General features: G+C 38.3%; 1 protein-coding gene across 1 annotated transcript in view; it reads right to left on the bottom strand.

The window, feature by feature from the left end:
- Positions 1-8,555: 8,555 nt before the first annotated feature.
- FBN2 (fibrillin 2) overlaps positions 8,556-20,366 on the bottom strand; it is a 226,412-nt gene continuing 214,601 nt past the window's right edge. The window contains 7 exon segments of the mRNA XM_042447774.1: positions 8,556-10,516; positions 11,722-11,887; positions 13,970-14,201; positions 16,301-16,420; positions 17,638-17,766; positions 18,743-18,859; positions 20,340-20,366. The exon segment at positions 20,340-20,366 is cut by the window's right edge and continues 10 nt beyond it. Of these exon segments, the coding sequence (XP_042303708.1) occupies positions 10,151-10,516; positions 11,722-11,887; positions 13,970-14,201; positions 16,301-16,420; positions 17,638-17,766; positions 18,743-18,859; positions 20,340-20,366 (1,157 nt within the window). The 3' untranslated portion in view covers positions 8,556-10,150.

Genomic DNA, 20,366 nt, shown 5'->3' with positions numbered 1-20,366 from the left:
GTTGTCCATAGAATTGGCAGCAATGGAACAAGCGAGATAGTGACAGGCTTGGTATTGGTGGAAAACTCTGAGTGAATGATTGAACACAGACTAGAAACTATCTGAAGGTCTACTCATTACTCCATGGCAGACTAGAATCTATCTGAAGGCCTATTCCATGGCAATGGGGGCAGCCAAACAACAGCAACTCTTTTCTGCCACACTTGCATCTGCAAAGAACTTAGCAGAGCTGTTTTGACTGGGGGTCTTTTACACAGTGGCTCATGAATGGAAAATCCAGACACTGAATAATTTGCATGACACACTATTACGCCTTTCCACCTAACTTCAAGAAACCTTCTCTATTGGAATCTCTATTGGAAGCACTAATTATATTGGGATTTTCGGGCTATGTGGCCATGTTCTAGAAGAATTTATTCCTGACATTTCTCTGAAGATGCCAGCCACAAATGCAGGAAAAATGTCAGGAATAAATTCTTCTAGAACATGGCCACATAGCATGAAAAACCCACAAAAAACTATGGATGCCGGCCATGAAAGCCTTTGACTTCACAGAAATCATATCGTCAGAGAAACCAAAACCACGTGCAATTTAACATTTTTTGTTACAAAGTACTTAGTTTGATGTTAATGAAACCAGAATTTAGTAGGACAAAGAGTTAGATTGTATTGTACAAATTAATTAAAAACTTCCCTAGCTTTAATATTTAATATCATTTCAGATTTCAAGCTATGCTTGGTTCAGCAAATATCGATGTTTCAGGTATAATGGACAAACCATTACACCTTTTTTGAAATTGTCAACTTCAGCTAAATGTTGGCAATGCAATACCGATGATGTTTACTTCTGGCATTTGGAATGGGCCTGCTCAAAATAATAATAATAATAATAATAATAATAATAATAATAATAATAATTTTTATTTGTATGTTGATTTTGTATTAGATATTTGTAGATACGCTATGTACTTTTAAAGGAAATATTTCCAATGTAAAAGTCTTTCAGCTGAGCTTCAGGTAATGCTGTATTTCAAACACTAGAGGGAAGTATTTTAAGCCAATTAGCTCAGCGCTTGAATCTTTCCCTAAATAAGACTTCTGGTTCCAAACATTTTGGAGAACTGAGGCTCAACTTGTGGTGTCTTTTCCTATTACGGAAAGTCAGATTGCATTTGGTTGGATCTGGATATAGTCATGCTTAAGGAAGACCCATTACAATCAATGGGAAGAATTAGTAATGCCTTAATTAAATTGCTACTATTACTATTATCATCATTATTTCCCTTTCCCTCCAGATCCAAGATTCAAAGCAGCTGACAACAAAACATACAGATAAAAATACATATGGGTAAAAACATACAAAAAGTTATTGTTGGAATGTGATTAAGAACTAAAACAATAGAACTATAGAACTAAAACAATTTTAAAGTTATCAATCAAAAGGCAAGGAATATGGACTTCCAAGATCTAGTCCATAATTTCTATGAAGAATGTGTAAGCTTGAAAATAATTGTGATACAGACTTTAATGTTTTTGTTGCAGGTCCCCCCCCCCCCCCCCCAATATGCATTACTGTTGGACAGTGCTCTTCTATACATTTAAGGGTTTTATTAGTTTTATTAGAAGGATAAAGTTATATCTTTCTCAACAGAGAAGGCACTATTTTGAAAAATATAGCCACTGTTGCATCTATCTTCCTGAAGGAGAACATAAAGGACACTTTTCTTCTGTGTGTGAAAAAGTGCAGGTTCCTTTGGTTAGTCCCAACTGGAGTAGACCCACTGAACCGATGGTTGAATAGTGTGTCAAAATGTAGGTAAATGCAACTGATTTAATAGCTCTACTCTAGTCAAGACTAACAATTGGATTTAGGTCACATCTTTTGAAATCTTTGTACGAAACATTCCAAGGAGTTTCATCTATCCAAGAGGAGAGGCCAAGAGGGTGGACTTTGTTTAATTCCTGAGGGCCCACGCTGTGAAACAGATCCTAGCTGTATACCTCTGAAGATAAAAGGACTCCAGATGGCAACACTGGCATGGACATATAGTGTTACTGTATGGAAATGGTCCCAGGTTCAATACGTAGCAACTCTATTAAAAACACACCCATACAACATACTCAGTTGGAGCAAACAACATTAGACTAGGCATAATTCATAATTTGAGCTGGTGTCATCTCTACATATTCAATATTTATCAGAGGGAAAGCTGGAAATAAACCAGGAAGCTTTTAACTGCTGGATTATAATATAACCTTGGCCTGAGTCCCACAATAACAATAGGCTATAAATATTGTTACCAAGATCCTGAACAGACAGCATTTCCCTTCTCAATACCTGTGTGTGTCCTAACAGCCAGTTAGTAATCTGGAGACCAGGAAAGGCTACAAATGCTCTCCTTTTCCTGGCTGTAAATGCATTTTGACACTTCTTGGATGCCCCTCACTGTCCCTTAGATCTGGTTGTCCCTGGCTGCCCCAGTCGATATAAGTGGATATGAAAAAAAAAAAAAGGTAAAAGCACATACACGCATGTAACACCAGGTTACGTGAATATATATTGCCCACAGGACTCCAGCCAATGGCTCTGTCTGTGCACGCTAATGTAAAATGCTGTTCTGGGTAACATAAACATATATGATGTCTCAGCAAATGACAGATCTTGGGAAGTTATGTTATAAAATCTTATTTACGTTATTTATACCCCGCCCTTCAGCCCTAAAGGCTCTCAGAGCAGCTTACAATTATTATTTTTAATTAGACAATTCCCTGCCCTCAGGCTTACAATCGAAAAAGACACAATGCAAAAGGAGAAGGGAATGGTGATGGAAAAGGGGATGAGGTCCAGCAGTTCTTCTCTCCCTCTGGGGCCTGGACCAAGGCAGATGGAATGGAGGGAGGGCTTGGCTTCTTAATCTAGGCTAGGCCCGATGGTGTTGGGCCTGTCCTTTCACTCCCTCCAGGCCAGAAGATGACAGTTGGCAAGGAGGGAGGGCCTTCTTCTTCAGGCTCTTTCTTCTTCCATGGTCTCAAATAATAGTTACTTACCTTTACAACGGCAGGATTTAGAAAGTTATTTATTTTGTTTATTCTGAAAAGTACCTAGAATAGTTACTGTTAGCTACCTGATATTTTTTCTTGAACATTTAATGAGGCCTCAACCAAGTAACTATAAAACCACCTAAAAATTAAGATCTACCATAAACAAGTGATGCTATCCTTTGTGAAGTTGGCTGGAATCCTGTTGTTACTTCCAACTAAGGTAGACCTATTGAATCAATTGCGTGGATCCAGTAAATGGTGAATCAATACGTAAATACATTCAAGTTTCATGGAAGACAACGTCATGTCTTGTATAATGCTGTGGGCAATTATAAGTGAGCAATTACAAGGTAAAAGCTTTGTTTAGAAGCATGTTTAGTGTTAGATGCAAACTGGATGCATCCTTTCCTCTTCCTTCTCGTATTTTCTCCTAGCTCAATGTGATTGTATGAAAGCCAGCAAGAGCTGCCACAGAAGATAGGTGGTTAGAGTACTGAAGGAGGACTTGGGGTATTCCGGTCCCTGTCTCCACTCTGCTGTAAAATATGCAGCTCGCACCTTGCTCCTTAACCCTAGGCCAGTCACACATTCCTTAGCCTGACTTACTTCACAGGGTTGTGAGGATAAAGCAGGGAGGAGTGAATCATCGGAGCCCTGGTGGTGCAGTGGTTAAATGCCAGTACTGCAGCCACAATGTTATGTGTTCAATCCCCAGAGGGCTCCAGGTTGACTCAGCTTTCCATCCTTCCATAGGTTGCTAAAATGAGTACCAAGCTTGTTGGGGGCAATTGGCTAACAAATTGTAAACCACTTAGAGAGTGCTGAGTTCACTATGAAGCAGCCCAGAAATGTAAATGTTATTGCTATTGCTATGTGATGCCTTGAGCTTGCTGGAAGAAAGGCACAGTATAAATACAATGCCATGTTATTTAATTTGCTAAACAAATAGCCATTAAATATGAAAAATTCACTTATCTACAGTTCTGGAAGGTCAGGAAAGCAAGAAGGAAAGGAAAAACCGGAGTCAATTTCTGTGATTTCAAGTTCAGCCCTTAAACTTCAAACAGTGTCTAAGGATATACTCAGATTCAGTCTGCTTCTAAAACATAGAATCATAGATTTGGAAGACACCACAAGGGGCATCAAGCCATGCAGGAAGACAAATTCAAAGCACTCCTGACAAAAGACCATCCAGCCTCTGTTTAAAATCCTTCAAAGAAGAAGACTCCATCACACTCCAAAGGAGTGTGTTCCACTGTCAAACAAGCTCTTACTGTCAGGAAGTTCTTCTTAATGTTTAGTTTGAATTCATTGCTTTGTGTCCTACTCTCTGGAGCAGCAGAAAACAAGCTTGCTCCTTCTTCCATATGACATCCTTTCAGATGTTTAAACATGGCTATCATGTCACCTCTTATCTGTCTCGTCCCTCAGCTAAACATTCCAGCTCTAACCTGCTTCTCATTGGGCATGGTTTCCAGGCCTTTCACTTTTCAAATACTCTACATAAGAAGAGGGGACTAGTAAAAGAAGAGCACTCTTCACTTTCTCCAGAGATATTTCCAAACTTCTAAGCCAGGGGTGGTAATCAGACAGGTCTCCAAATGTTGTTGGCCCGAAACAGGCGGGCCCAAAGAAGTGGCTTCTGGCTGCTTTGGGGGGTGTGGTTTTCAGATAACGCATGCCCCCAAAGCGGTCAGAAGTTGCTCCAAGGCTCCAAGTTGCCCCAAAGCTGCCAGGAAAAGGAGCAGCCAAAAACCCACTCCTGTCAGAGGCCCATTTGAGACTGTGGCTGTGGCCCACTTTGAGAGCAGGCCATGTGGTCACTGCGGCCCCCCACCGATCACGGCATGATTGCAGCTGGAGCTACCAAAGGTGGCTCCTTACTGTCCACTTCACCCCATTGATGCTAGCTCCCAGTCTACTCCTAGTAGTGACTAGAATTGATGGGAGTTGCAGTTCAATAGCATGGTGGGTTGCATACTTACCACTCATTCTGGGCTAAGCTTTATATGAAAAAGATGTGAGTTGCATTATTAACAAGCAAACAGAAACACATGAGTAAGGCATCTCCTTGAAAAACCAAGCCTTTGGAACTATTATTTTCTCAAGCGCATTTTAGAAGGAACTGAAAACACATTCTTGAGTTGGAGGGAGTTTGAATTTGTATATTATTTTTTGTATTTCTTTTATTTATTCCTGGTTAATTACTAAAACTTTTTGTAATGTATGAATTATTTCATGGATGTATTAGAGTGGGATACAAATAAATAAATAAATCAAGCAAGCAAGCAAGCATCTCAGGACTGAATATGAGTAATGTAAAAAAGTATAAAGGGATGGACTGCTCAAGACCTCTTGAAATGGTTTTAAATTATTCCAGAAATAACCTTCTCTTGAAGTTCCTTGAAGTCACAGGATTCTAAACCTAATGTTCTATCAAATTAATTTCCCAGATTTTTTCAAGCTAATGAATCCTCAGACTTCAGATTTCACAAAACTTACATCATAAACTACATGCACTTTATATCTTCTTTAAATGGACTTATATTTGAATTGTGGACCTTATCTATTTCTGCTTATTCCCTTGAATAAAGTTTTAGAGATGGGACACCTTACATTATGGTTATTTTTCAATATTTATGCTGCATGATCATTTTCTGGATAGTTTATATAGGTGCTTTCTGCACCGCCATTTGGGACGTCCTCCGGACGTCCCATTTTAAAAAAGGGGCGTCTCTTATAGATGCCCCTGGGCCTAGTACGGACTCCTTGCCGTGTGAAGGCTCCGGCTCCCCCGCGGACCTACTGGCGGCGGCGGTCTGTACCCCGCCATAGTTTCATTATTCCACTGGATGTTTAAATTGTATCATTGTAGTAAATACACGCAGTTTATGAGTGTAATGAGTTTTTGCACTTATGTTAAATAAGTAGACACAAGTACCAGACTTTCCTGGTTAGCCCCCCCTTTTTTAATCTTCTTGCAAAACACATCAAAGAGGGAGGATATTTGGACAGACAGGGAGAACGTACCTTTACCAAGAAAGGTGTGTTCATAAAATCATCTGTTTCATGAAGAGTTGCAGGAGGTTTTTTTTTTTCCTGGAAGGGAACAGAATGTACATGTTCTCCATCTGGAGCTTGCTTGCGAGGAAGAAAAGGTCATTTGGGCAGTGGCGAGAAAGCTGCTGGAGTCTTAATCCTAATGAAAATACACAATCAGGCTTTGCTTTTGAATTCTTAGTGCCAAATTACATATTATGTTGAACTTATAGACTGGAATCCTGTTGGTGAGTCATGCTAGTGATTGTTAGTGGAGGTGAGGAAAGGCAGACAATCTGGCAACTCCAAGCAGCCTTCTTCTCTAATGTGTATACTTAGCAGCCTATTTTTCAGTTCAATATTCCTTCATAGTTCCTGCACCCACAGACTATTTTCTCCTGCTGCCACCACCAATACTACATACTGCACCAACAGAATTCCAGTGAATGGTCGAAGACCTACATGATTTATTTCATTTTATATTTTTTTTTAGCTAGATGATCTTATTTGTTTTAAATTTTATCGTGAAGTTTTAATTTTTGAGCTGTCTGGGGTCCCTTTCTGGGAGAAAAGTGGCATAGAAATGAAATTAATAAAATAATAAACATGACATAGCATAATAATCCTGCATGCAGAACTATACTACATTTTCCCTTTCAACAATGACTCCCCATTCAGCTTCTGCAGCCCCCCCAAACCATGAACCATCTATGGCTGATGGAGAGCAGGATGGGAAGAGGTGGATCAGCAACGTGTTTAATGTAAAACAATGGCATCATCTGCCAAAGATCCACAGAGGTCCTCTGAGGTCTCAGCAGATGAAGTCAACATTCTGCATCTGCCAATGGGGGCATAGCCAGATGCTTCTCTGATCATCATGTAGGCCTTCGACCATTCACTGGAATGCTGTTGGATCATCCCTTTTCACCATCAGCCATAGAATGGTCCCCCAATTTAGCAATGGCTAAATTGTAAGTTAGGGAGTAGCTTTGGTCATTGCAGAAGGTGGTGATGAATAAAGGTAAAGATTTCCCCTTCGGCATGATTGTCAAGTCATGTCCGACTCTAGGGGTGTGGTGCTCATCTCTGTTACTAAGCCGGGGTGCATTGTCAAAGATGACTCTGTGGTCATGCTACCAGCATGACTACACAGAATGCTGTTACTTTCCCATCGAAGTGGTACCTAATTATCTACATGCTTTCAAACTACTAGATTAGCAGAAGCTGGGACTAGTGACAGGAGCTTACTCTGTCATGCAGTGCTTGGGCCTCGAACACCTGACCTGTCAACCTAGCAGTCATCAGAGTTGACATCTTAACTTCTGAGCCACCACATCCCACCAACTTCTAAAATGACCAAAAAAAGATATTAGTGCCAGAATCCTATAACACATTTTACTTAACATTACTTTATGTATACTTAGCTAAGTAGCAGAGGCACTAAGAAACCCTTTTAGTAAATTGCAAAGATGCATACTGGGACACTGGTAAGATGCCTGGTGCTTGAGGCACATTAATACATGATGCACATTGGGACAAATGTGAATTGGTGCACAATGCACATCAGTACACAATGCATATGGAGCACTTTTCTGGCTTCACTATGTAGTAATGATATAGCAGCCCTCTACTGGATACAAACATTTACAAAACTGCCCAATTCCATTTCCCACATATACATAAGCCCACTTATAAATATGTGAACTCCCAGCAAGATTCCAGCAACGCCTTTTTAAAGTGTCACTAACAGGATGCAACCCAATGTTTGACAATCTGCTTAAAAAGAAAAATTGGTACAGCAGGGCCAGTATGATTAGGTGCTGTGGTTTGTATGTAGAATGGATAGTTGCTTTAATTGCATTAAGTCTCACTGTACTTCAGCCTGTTCATGCCACGGTTTTGGGCACAGAAGGAAAGTTTGAATTCTTATTGACTCAGTAAAATTCATTAGTGTGATAGGAGCAGAGTCTAAATCAGTAACCTCTTGAATTAGGCTTAACAGGTGCCAATAAACCAAGCACTTGTTGGTTGTAGTATCCTATCTGCATCTGCCTGGAGTCTAATCAGTGAACAGAAATAGCATAGAAACAGTTTTGTGCAAGAATAAAATTGTACCATGAACCTTCCCTGGGGGTAGAAAAGTAACTAGAGTATGGAATATGAGCAAAAGCACAGCCTTACCTATGGATTCTTTGGATTGTCTGCTTTCTGTGACTCTGGCCTTCCTTGCAGTGGAAGAGAGTATGGTCCTTTGCAATATGTAACTATTCAGTGCTATTAAATAGAGGTTTTTGAGAGCACACATAAACAAGGATATTTCCAGGACAAACATCCCTGAAAAGAATGGGAATTTGAAGGGACAGAAACCAACATACCTCCACTTAGCTCAGAAGGTGTTAGGGAAAGAAATGCAAATGTTTCCATTATTTACCTTCACTTGATATTTCTCAAATGCCTGAATAACATAAGACAACTAACAGAAAATAAGTTTTATTGCAGGAAAAGTGGTGCTGTATTAGTACAAAGGCCTAAAAAACAATACGGCTTTTTCTCCAAAACAAACTTGTAGTTTATAATATTTTCTTCTTTTCATAAAGAAAACACAAAATATGAATCCAGACAGTGAGTGTAACATGTTGCTCATCTTTGGTCAGCACCGGAATATGTCTGGGGAGGAAACCCAGTTTGGGACGTGCTTTCGATTTGTTCACATGTGAAGTTCTCTGCCATTAACTTGTTACAGGTACTAGTTGTCAATAATAGCACCATGGTGACATACAACTTATTAAATCATACTGGCACAACATTTTAAAAAATACTAAACTAAATGCCAACTCATTGTACAAAAGTAATTCTTACAAAATAGGCTATGATAAAATGAGGCATATTGTGTATAACTACAGTATTACTGAAAATTCTTAACTGTTTTCAAATATGCATTTTTCTTTTATTTTTTTCCCTGTGCAACATGACTAGTGTGCACAAAAGGCAGTCCTGAAATAGCTCAGTCATTTTCATTTCAGCATTAATCCAAGCCAGCACCAAACGGAATGAGACATCGGATGTTCCTACTAAGAACGTAAGTTTTGTATTCAGCTGCCTACAGTAATACAAGTATGTAGAGCACCTTCAGTTTGTGGAGAATGAGGTGTTGTGTGATATGCTGAGGTTATCTGAAAGAAATACAGTACGGTTCGGCCTGCCATGCTAATGGTACCACAAGCAGTCCAGGTATTTTGCTACAGTGGTTGTGCATCATCTTCCATTATTGACAGTTTCTGATATGTAATCTAGTCATTATAGTTGTGAGGTGAGTGTTACTACTGAGGCTGACAGTTCCTGAAATTCTGATCATAATCAGACATGACTTAAATACCCTGCTTGGAAAGGAATGGTTTGGCCCTCTGGATCTGTAATATAGTGCTCATTCGGCTATGTAATAGTTTGAAAAACTGTTATTCTGCTATATGGACGACTGGCACAATAGTGAGAGGAAACTTTTTTTTTCTTTTTGGAGGGGAATCTATTGGTATCGCTTCTTTCTTTAAAAAAGAAATCACCTCTTACCTGTAATAGTTCAAATTCATAAAATCTCAAAGAAAAACAAATGTTTCCCTTTTTTGTTAACATAGATTGTTAATTTCTCCATATATTACTGCATTAAAAATAAATAAAAATCTCTATTTTTTTTTAATTTAGGAACTATAGCAAAATACCCAACATGCTAGATTGCTAACAGGAAAAAGTAACTCACATTTTGTGCCATTTAGTGCCATATGCTGACCTCTCGAGCACCATTTTTTAGAAGTATACTTTAAGTTGAGGTTATATAAAAGATACAGTAACCATGCTTGGCATTGTAGTCAAAACTCTGGCCAAGTCAAAGGGCCATTCTGCAGTCTTGGACAGGATGGAAGGATATAGAGGTCATTATCCTTTGTAGTTTTTGGTCTTTTGAAAAAAAGTCATTGACTCATTTACAGTTTTTTAAAAGCAAAAGTAAAATCAGGTGTATAAGCACACGAATGGAAGCAAGTCATTCAGAAAGTGGGACTAAGTGGTGGAAGTTTTAATAGAGTTCAATCCAGAGCCTCATTCTAAGAGCTTCTCCAAGCTCTCCTAGGAGGTAGTTGTCCTCATTGCTTTCTTCCAGTTTCTTTAGCTCAGTTTTTTTATAGAGAGGAATGCTAACAATTTCCAGTGTGTAAATGCCAGCCATTGCCTTTTTCTTAGCAACTTGAAGATAACTGAGCCCATCTTTCTGGTGGATCCGGAATATGCTGTTGTGATTACCAAAAGAAACAACATAGCGAACATGGTTTCTGAGGGGTTGTATTGCAGGCATGAGGTCTAAGATGTGTTCCTTATTGCCAAGCCCAGAAATGTTGATCCTCATCTTCAATGGGAGATCAATGTCCAAACTTTCCAAACTGACCTGTTGAATAAGAAATAGAAGCTGGTGGGCCAAATGGTATAGAGAAGTCCCATAATCTCTGTTTACAAATTGTTATTGCCATGAACTGTTAATTAATCCGATTTAACATTTTTGCTAGCTCCTGCCACTTCCTCAGTATAACATCAAAACAGATATCTATCACTCTTCTCTTGAACTAGATAGGATTATTATTATAAACTAGATATAATTAGATAGATAAGACAGACAGACAGACAGACAGACATGGTATGATTATGGTTCTTGTGATGTCACGGATTTGTATTGGGAAATGTTGTTTAATTTATTAGTTATACAATCGAGTACAGTCAGCTGTCTGTATCCCACGCTTTTTATATCCACTGATTCAACCACCCATGGAAGTCTTCACATTTGGTGGGTTAAAAGGTTGAAAAAATACACATGAGGGGAATCCCCACACTGGGTAGCAAAGAAGGGCTCTCTGGACAGGAAACCCCCACATTTAGTGGCAGCATAATGGTATAAGAGTTGGAAATCTCATAATCCTCTGTGGTTACTTTCATGGTTGTAGGAGATATGTCTTCAATAAAGGAATAAGGTAGGTTTTATAGGACTGAAGATGTTGAATAACATTTTAAAGCACATCAACAACAGAGGAAATTCTATTAAACCCAACTCTCTGCCCATCCAATCCTCCCATGATGGCTGGAAATTTTATTTCCACCAGTACAATTTTATTCTATAGATATTATAATGGAACTAGACAACAATCAACTCAACTATGCAGGGGGAACAAAATGCACAAGAACAAACTCATAGCAAAATCTTAGTTTAACAGAATAGGCATATGAAAATAAATCTGTCAAAGTTTTCCCAGGCTCCTGTAATATTTTTTCTCAGTATTTTTTTTCATTAGGTATTTTCCAGTAATGCTTATTAATTTAACTCTTTTTTGCTACATTAAGATTTTCAAACAAGTATTTTTCTTTTGTTACCCTTCTTTCTTACTGTGATGTGCTTCTTTACTTCCATTTGTTATTAAGCACCACAATTGTCAGAAAACCCTTTGAAAGAACATGCAAGTACTGTACATTTTTAGGAGAACTTGATAAGAAAATGTAGGAGACTGGCCTTGATGTTTCTCAGTTAGCAAGATGCACTGCTTGAAGTGAATAATAGTGGGAAAAGAGGGAAAGGCAAACATCCTTCATAACATATTTGCTTACCTTAGCAGGCTCGGTTTCATTGAGGCTTCTTTTCCTCCTACTGTCTTTTTTGGAGTAGCCATTAATTTTACACTCATAACATGCTTCAGGAGACAAAGCATTCTCTTCATCTCCATCTAGTGGCAGATACTGGCCTTTATTGAATCCCATACCTGAGACACAATGTCTGTTAAACAAATATAACAACAATATGAATTCTTGGAAGTATAAGTGGTCTTGTAACACTTCTGTTTTCTAATAATCTAAGATAAGTAGTGCTGGGCTGGACCAAAGGCAAAGCTGTGGATCTTATAGTAATGATTTCCGTTGTTTAACAATGAAGTTTGTAAAGAAGTACTGGTTGTTTAAAATCTCTCTTGAATCTGTCACCATTGGTTTCACTGGATTAATGTGGATCCCAGTTAGAAAGAAAAGCATTTTCCTATCCACTTTTGGCACAAAATGTACAATTTGGCATTTTTCTGTCATGGGCCAGAAATATGGCTTTTTGGCCTTCCCATCTATTCTGGCTGGAGCTGCAAGGCTCAGCAGCCCTGGACACACAGCCAGGTGAAAAAGGCTAGGGTTTGTAGCCCAACAACATGTGAAGGGCCACTTTATTCCCATACCTGCTGACTTTTGTTTTACCTTATTCATCTTTTTTATAAGCAAAAAACCCAACCCCAGGTATTGTATGATCTCCTTATAGTAGGATCATTCTGTTGCCCTTTTCAGCATCTCCCTCAATTGTACCATATACTTTTTGAAGTACAGTGACCAGAACTCTGCACACAGTTTCCAATGTGGTTGTGCCCCAGAACTATATAAAAGTATTGTTATGTTTTCAATTTGATTTTTAAAATAGGTTTTCTAATGATCCCTGAGATTAAATTTGTCTTTTCTACTCCAGTACACAATGAATATTTTATTTTCCTTTTTGCAGGAAAGATCTTGGAGACAGAACTTAAGCCTAAACAAGAAATTCATTCATGTTTCATATACACCTTATAAACATAGCAAAAGGTAATTTCACACACAATATTTTTAATAATTTTGTGCATGAAATAAAGCTTGTGTACATGGAGCCATCAGAAAGAAAAGAGTATCTCAGCCACCAATGTGAACAATTCTGGAGTGTTTGGATATCCAGATAAGGTATATTCAACCTGTACTTACAACAGTGGAAAGCTGTTATCCTGTAGTCCCACCACCCATTCAGTTCATTGAATTGTGAGTCAACATGTAGGTAAATCCCATTGATTGAATGAGACTATGGTAGTATGGACTAATAATACAGTTTAGGACAATGTATGGTGAAGGACTATGAATAGATCAATTGGATCCAGTTTTCTTCCACCAGCAGGAATGGCATGGACTAGAATTCCATTGCTGCTTAGGGGAAGGTGAGCTCATGGGCAAGATTTTTGCCCTCCCCATATAGCCCGCAGCAACAGTAATGACTGTATTTCCCCCCAAAGCTGACAAAGAAGGCTGAAAGAGGAGGGATGGACTGGAGAAAGTGCCTTTTCCTCTATTCAGCCATTGAAACATTTTCCTGGATCAAATGCCTCATGCTGATGGAAAGAACTCTCCCCTCCACAGGAATTGTATCCTGGATCCAATCCCCAGGGTTTAATTCAGTCCAAACATGTTCACTAAGGACTACATGAGCTCTGTTTACACTACAGAAAGTGCAAGAGTCATAAGATTCAATTTTATGCAGTGAAGTGACAGCCCTCCTTTTTAAAATCTTTATAAAACTTGGTACTAGGAACCAGCCAGTTACATGAAGGTGAATAAGAGGTGCTTAATGATTTGACACCTACATACTGGGAATGTGACATGCATTGCTGCAAGGCTAGGGTTAATGCAAAACTTGACAAAGAGAGAAAAATTGACTAAGCTTGGAAGCAGCTGGCAGAACTGATTTTTTTTTTCATCCCTGGTGTGAGTGAGCTCTGGAGGTCTGAGGCTTACTAGGAGTGATGTTGATGCATAGTATTTTATAAAGCAATTCATTAGTAGCAAAGAACATAAGTGTTTCTCTTCAATGATTGTGTAAAAGCTGCCTAGATTTCCTACCACCTAAGAAAAGAGAGTAGAAAACAATACTTCATTTTCTTGCAATCAATCACATATAGTAAAGATGGCCTAGTGGAAAAAAACAACTTTTTAAAATCCATAAATGTTTTGTCTCACATCATTCATATGTCATCGACTCAGTTTACTAAAACATGCTATCCTGCAGGAACTGCTGAAAAATACTCACCCTTGCCCAACTCTGTAATATCCAGGTGGACAACCACAAAAATAGCCACCTTCTGTGTTGGAACATCCATAATTGCACGGGTTCTTAGTAGATGAGCACTCGTTCACATCATGGCATGCACTTGAGAACTGATCATAAGAAAATCCAGAGGGACATGCACATTTGTAGCTTCCAAGAGTGTTGTAGCACGAAGCTGAGCCACAAATACTAGGATTTGAGCATTCGTTTTCATCTGTTGGACAAATAACATTTGTCTTTGGAGGTGGGTATGTGTTCAAAAAGGTTGCAATTTTCAATGATCAAGACTTCCATAATAATTATTAATATCTTTGTTAATGAAGACTGGCATTGAGAAGTGCTCTTGCCCTTTTTTTTTAAATACATCATTATATAACATGATTCCTTATATTCCATGCCCAGTGTAAAATGGCAAATCCTTTCAATTATGCTTTCCCTGCCTCTTCCAGCAGCTATTAATCTCCTACCCAATCCCCCAACAATTGCATGTTGATCTGAATGTAGGCTGCCTGTTGAGCAGTACAGAGGATCTTCCACTATTTTATTTATTTATTTATTTATTTAATAACTTAATCTAAATTTAATTTAATTAGTTGGCTGCCTCCTTGCTGGCCTTTCACCGACAAGAAACAACATTTTTATTCAAGCAAATTTTTTTAAAATCATGCAAGCCTGCTTTTATTTGGGGGTTGGGGGGTTTGGGTTAGATTATGTTTTTAACTTTTGTATTATTTAAATTTTAATCTACTGGTGTTTTAATTAGGTTATTTTAATTGTTTTAAAACATGTTGTTTTAATGTGTTTTATATAATGAGCTGCCTTGGGTCCTTTTTTGGGAGAAAGGCGGGATAGAAATAAAATAAAATAAATAAATGATTTATAGTCCACCTTTCTCCCAGCACAGATTTCATGGTGGCAAAGTTTCAGCTAGTGCATATCAGGTCTGCATTTCACTTGTGGCAATTGTGGTCTCCATCTACTAGCAGATATATCTCCAGATCAGTGACCTGGAACATGTTTATCATTTTACAGATTGATAGGCTCTTAAACTTGACAAGTAATATGAAGCAGTTCCTTATTTACTGTTTCTAAAGATTACAGAGGATGGAGGTGATATATTTTTGTACTCTCAATGCAAAGAGTTGCCTCTTTGGTGATGATATAATTGAAGAGCCAGTGTGGTGTAGTCGTTTGAGCATTGAACTACAACTCTTGAGACCAGGGTTTCAAACCCTACTTGGCCATGGAAACCCACTGGGTGACTTTGGGAAAGTCACACACTCTCAGCCTCAGAGGAAGGCAATGGCAAGCCCCTATGAACAAATCAGGCCAAGAAAACCCTATGATAGGATTGCTTTAGGATTGCTCAAGTCAGAAATGAGTTGAAGGCACATAGCAACAATAATTAGTCTTCTTGTCCCTAAAGAACAGGACAAGGACTGGAAATTCAGTGTATTAGAAACTGACTTAAATAAATAAAAAAGTAGGAAGGTGGAATTCCTTTAGTGGTTTATGCCAGCATATTTGACAATTACACTTTCTTAAGTACTTCTTATGATGCTGCAGAAGTAGTTATCCAGTATTAATTTGTGCAACATTTTTTTTCTGCTACTGTGCAATGTCTGGGCAGAACGTGAACTCTCTCATACTACTGCGAAGCTGGTATCAATCACTCGCCTACGCATCTTGAGTAAAAATGATGGTGAAATATCATGCTCCAACAGTGTCATATGTTCTTAGCCAGAATTCTCATGTTATGTTAGGGAGGCTTGCATATTGTAATAATTCTAGGCGATTATCTGCAGGATGTTTTGGTAGGCCTTCCTTATAAAGACACAATGGTCAGGATCCAGCAGAATCCCAAAAGCCCTATATGACTTGCCTAGACTATCTGACAGATCACAGTCTCCCTTACAAGCCTGCCAGGGCTTTGAAATAAGGAAGCCCAGTTTCTTCATATTTAGTGAGAGCATTAGCAAGGGCCTTCTTGGTTTTCTAGGCAAAGAACTCCCTTTCCAAGAGAGGCTAGGTTAGCCCCTTCCCAGCAGGCAAAGACCTGACTGGCTCCTAAAGATTCCAGTGGGTGGGCGCTGTGTTTTTCTAAATTTTATTGCTGCATTTTAAAAACTGCTTAATTGTGCTTTAATGTTATAACTGTTTAATACTGTTTTTATATTAGGACTTGATGTATTTTTTCTTAGTTTCAAATCTTGTTGTGAGACATCTGCCACCCTAGTCAGCAGAGAAGTAGGAATTTTTTTTAAATGTATTTTTTAGTTTGGGAATTGTTTGATTCTAAAGTTATCTTCTTACCTACACATTGATTCCACTGGTAATGTTGTACATATCCTTGTGGGCAGCCACATCTGTAGCCACCAAGAATATTTTGGCAGCCATGTTGACATCTGTGGTTTCCTTCACACTCATCTACATCTGTAAATAAATATAATGTGGTACAAGAAAGCGGGACGGTTAAGAAAACTCACAGAAAGAGAATCAACTCATTTGAAATGTGGTGCTATAGGGGAGTTCTGTAGATACCATGGATTGCCAAAATGAGTTCTGTGGATACTATGTATTGCAAATTAAGCCTGTACACTCCCTAGAAGCCAAAATAACCAAACCAAAGCTATCATACTTTGGACATTATCATGAGATATTAAAACAAAACTTGGGAAAATGGGAGGGAGTAGGAAAAGAAGAGGACCACATTATAGGGGGATAAACTCAATCTAGGATGCCACAGATCTGATTTTGCAGAACCTGAGCAGGGCTGTAGATAGCAGTGTGTCTTGGAGGTCTCTCATCTATAGGATGATCATAAATCAAAGCTGGTTTGACAGCAATTAACAAGTTCCATTGAACACAATGGGATCTGAGTAACCATGCACAGAAGTGCTCATCTTAAAAGAGTAATTTCTTTATAAAGACCAGTAATTTGGTAATAATTCCCTTGCCTGACACTCCCAGGAAAGGAGTAAGTGCTCAGTATTAGCCAAGGAAACAAACTTTAGCTTTCACAAGATATTTATTTCATGCTGTGGTTGGTAACTTGGAACTGTTTACTGATCCATTTATGCAATATATATAAAAATAAGGATTAAGTACAGATGTAGGAAAAGATTCTTCCTGTCTCTACATACAAAGAGGTAAGTGTTCCTCATTTTAGCTGGAATCCTTTTTGTACACTGCTCCAGTATAACTGTACCAATGTAAGTGATGGCAGCAGAAGGCCACAGATATTGCAGCAATGAAGACAATATGAAATTGGATAAACTGGCTACTTAGAGCCAGCTTGTTTTGCCTTGCCACTGCTGCGTGATCCTGGAAAATGGAAATTCCTATCATAGTGCATCTGTAGGATTCCAGCCTCTGTAAATTTTTATAGACACTTTCACTTATTCATACAGCTAGTAGAACGAATATAGTACAAGATGTTAAATACAGCATACTGCATATTACTTTGAAATTTAAAAGCATCATTAGGCTCAACTAGCTCTTTAGACTAGGGTATTAAGATTTAACAGTTCACATACATTTGTTATAGAATAAGTCTAACATATAATATCACATATATATGGTGTATGGCTATGATATAACATTCCAGGAAACAACTCATGTGCAAATTACTTAGGATGTTAGTATTTTACCTTCACAGTTTAATCCAGTTGAATCTAGAGAGAAACCTCTCTGGCATTCGCAGGCAAAACTTCCAGGAGTATTCTGACAAATTCCTTTCGACCCACACAGCAAAGCCTGTGATCCACATTCATTGTTATCTACAAAAAGGTATTTAATTTTGTATAAATTAGACGTAAAATCCACACAGACCTAATGAAAATATATCCAGAGTAAGTAATATATTACAGCCTTGAATTCTGTATGTTTTAGATATTTCTACAACTGAACACAAAAAACGTATGGTTTTGGAAATCATGTTGGTATGAATCTGAAATATGGCAGATATTTCTATATGAACTATGGGAAGTATTTATATCTTCACTGTTATAACCAGATGCAAACTGAAATGGTTTCTCTTCTGAAAATGTTTCCCAGCATTTACTACACATGAAAGTGATTTCATTAAGCAAGATAAATAAGTTAAAGGTCAAAGAAGGCTATAGCGTTTAATAAATCTGTGGGAAAATATTCTATAACCTGTTTTTGATCAACTGGAATTGCAAGTTCAATTTTAGTACCTCTTTGCTCCTTTATCTCCATGTAATATTCAGTAATTTATAAACTAAGAAAATGCTTAACAGTAAATGCTTTGATTTCTTATGACATTTTTACTTATCATTTTTTTGAACTTCTGAGAGGTAGAGCAAGATGAAAAATGTCAAAACACAACATGTTTAGCACTACGTAGATCAGATCAGTTGTTCGAATACTTCTTGTTGTGCACCTTCAAATGGCTTCCCTCTGATGGTAACTCTAAGGTGAACCTATCATGGGGTTTTCTTGGCAAGATTTGTTCAGAGGAAGTTTGCTATTGCCTTCCCCTGAGACTGAGAACATGTGACTTACACAAGATCACTCAGTGGGTTTCCATTGCCAGGGTTCAATTCCAAACAGGGAATCGAACCCTAGACTTCAGGATTTCAATCCAACACTCAAACCACTGGGTCTTTTTGAAAAAAAATACTGCTTAGTACTGTCTCTTTTTCAAATACTGCTTAATACTGCTTAGAATGTTTTAATTATTAATTTATTTGTTTATAATCAATGAAAACTAATTGTTTCAACTGATCTTACCAATACAAGCTGTATGATGTTGTGTGAAACCTGGTGGACATTTACATGTGAACCCCCCCAGGGTATTGACACAAAGAAACTGGCAGTTATGTTGCTTAGTCTGACATTCATCCAGATCTAAAAATAAAAAGATGAAATGGTTATATACCATGATTTCTTTTGAATGAAATATGTTTTTGTAAAAAAAAAAAAAGATGAAATGTGTTCTTTTAAATGAGTGCAACATAATTATTTACTAACAGCTCATTTATACACATAGCCAGAAGAGTCCAAATGCTCTCTTACATAGTTAGGCCAAACACACTGCAGAAATAATCCGGTGTGAGCCGCTTCAACTGTCCTGGCTCAGTGCTAGGGAATCCTGGGAATTGTAGTTCATTGTGGCCCCTGAGATTTCTGACAGTTTTCTGATAGAGAAGGCTCAAGGCCTTGCAAAACTACAGTTCCCAGGATTCCCTAGCACTGATAATATAGAATAATAGAATCATAGAATCGTAGAGTTGGAAGAGACCACAAGGGACATCCAGTTCAACCTTCTGCCATGCAGGAAATCTCAATCAAAGCATCCCCGACAGATGGCCGTCCAGCCTCTGTTTAAAGAGGAGACTCCACTACATTCCGAGGGAGTGTGTTCCACTGTCGAACAGCCCTTACTGTCAGGAAGTTCCTCCTAATGTTGAGGTGGAATCTCTTTTCCTGGAGCTTGCATCCATTGTTCTGGGTCCTCTTCTCTGGAGCAGCAGAAACCAAGCTTGCTCCCTCCTCAATATGACATCCCTTCAAGTATTTAAACAAGGCTATCATATCACCCCTTAACCTTCTCTTCTCCAGGCTAAACATCCCCAGCTCCCTGAGTCATTCTTCATAGGACATGGTTTCCAGACCCTTCACCATTTTAGTCGCCCTCCTTTGGACACACTCGTTTCTCAATGTCCTTTTTGAACTGTGGTGTCCAGAACTGGACACAATATTCCAGGTGGGCCTTGACCAAAGCAGAATACAGTGGCACTATCACGTCTCTTGATCTAGACACTATACTTTTATTGATGCAGCCTAAAATTGCATTGGCTTTTTTAGCTGACGCAGTTGAAGCAGTCTCAAACCGGACTATTTCTGCAGTGTGTTTTGGACCATAGTTTATATTTGGTCTTAAACTACAATGAGGTTTAAGCACAATCCTATATCTAAATAATCCAAGTGTCTAAGATGGACCTATGACTGATTTAGTCAGTAGTATATATGCTGAGCAATTCTATACCAGTCTCTGAATCTCTCCCCTCCCTCTGTGCCCTGGAGCAGAAGCATAAAGCCCTTGAATCTACTTAGTTGAATCTATTCAGCAGAATGAAGTATCACAATATGATTCCCCATCCTTCCAAAAAATTGTATGCAAACTACCCACTGTTGTTTTTAAGGAAAAGCAACAATTTAGGGAATGTGGTCCTAATCCAGTTTGTCACAAATAAATAAATAAATAAATAAATAAAAATCAAGTATTATATAAGAAGGAATAAATGAATCATCATCATCATCATCATCATCATCATCATCATCATCATCATCATCATCATCACCGTCAGGTTACTCCATTCCTCACCTCTACAGGTCTTTCCATCTTCTTGGA

Source organism: Sceloporus undulatus, chromosome 2, assembly GCF_019175285.1.
Source record: "Sceloporus undulatus isolate JIND9_A2432 ecotype Alabama chromosome 2, SceUnd_v1.1, whole genome shotgun sequence".
In the NCBI taxonomy this organism is placed as follows: Eukaryota; Metazoa; Chordata; class Lepidosauria; order Squamata; family Phrynosomatidae; genus Sceloporus; species Sceloporus undulatus.
Note: the sequence above shows the minus strand (reverse complement) of the source record. Positions and strands in the feature narration are given on the sequence as shown.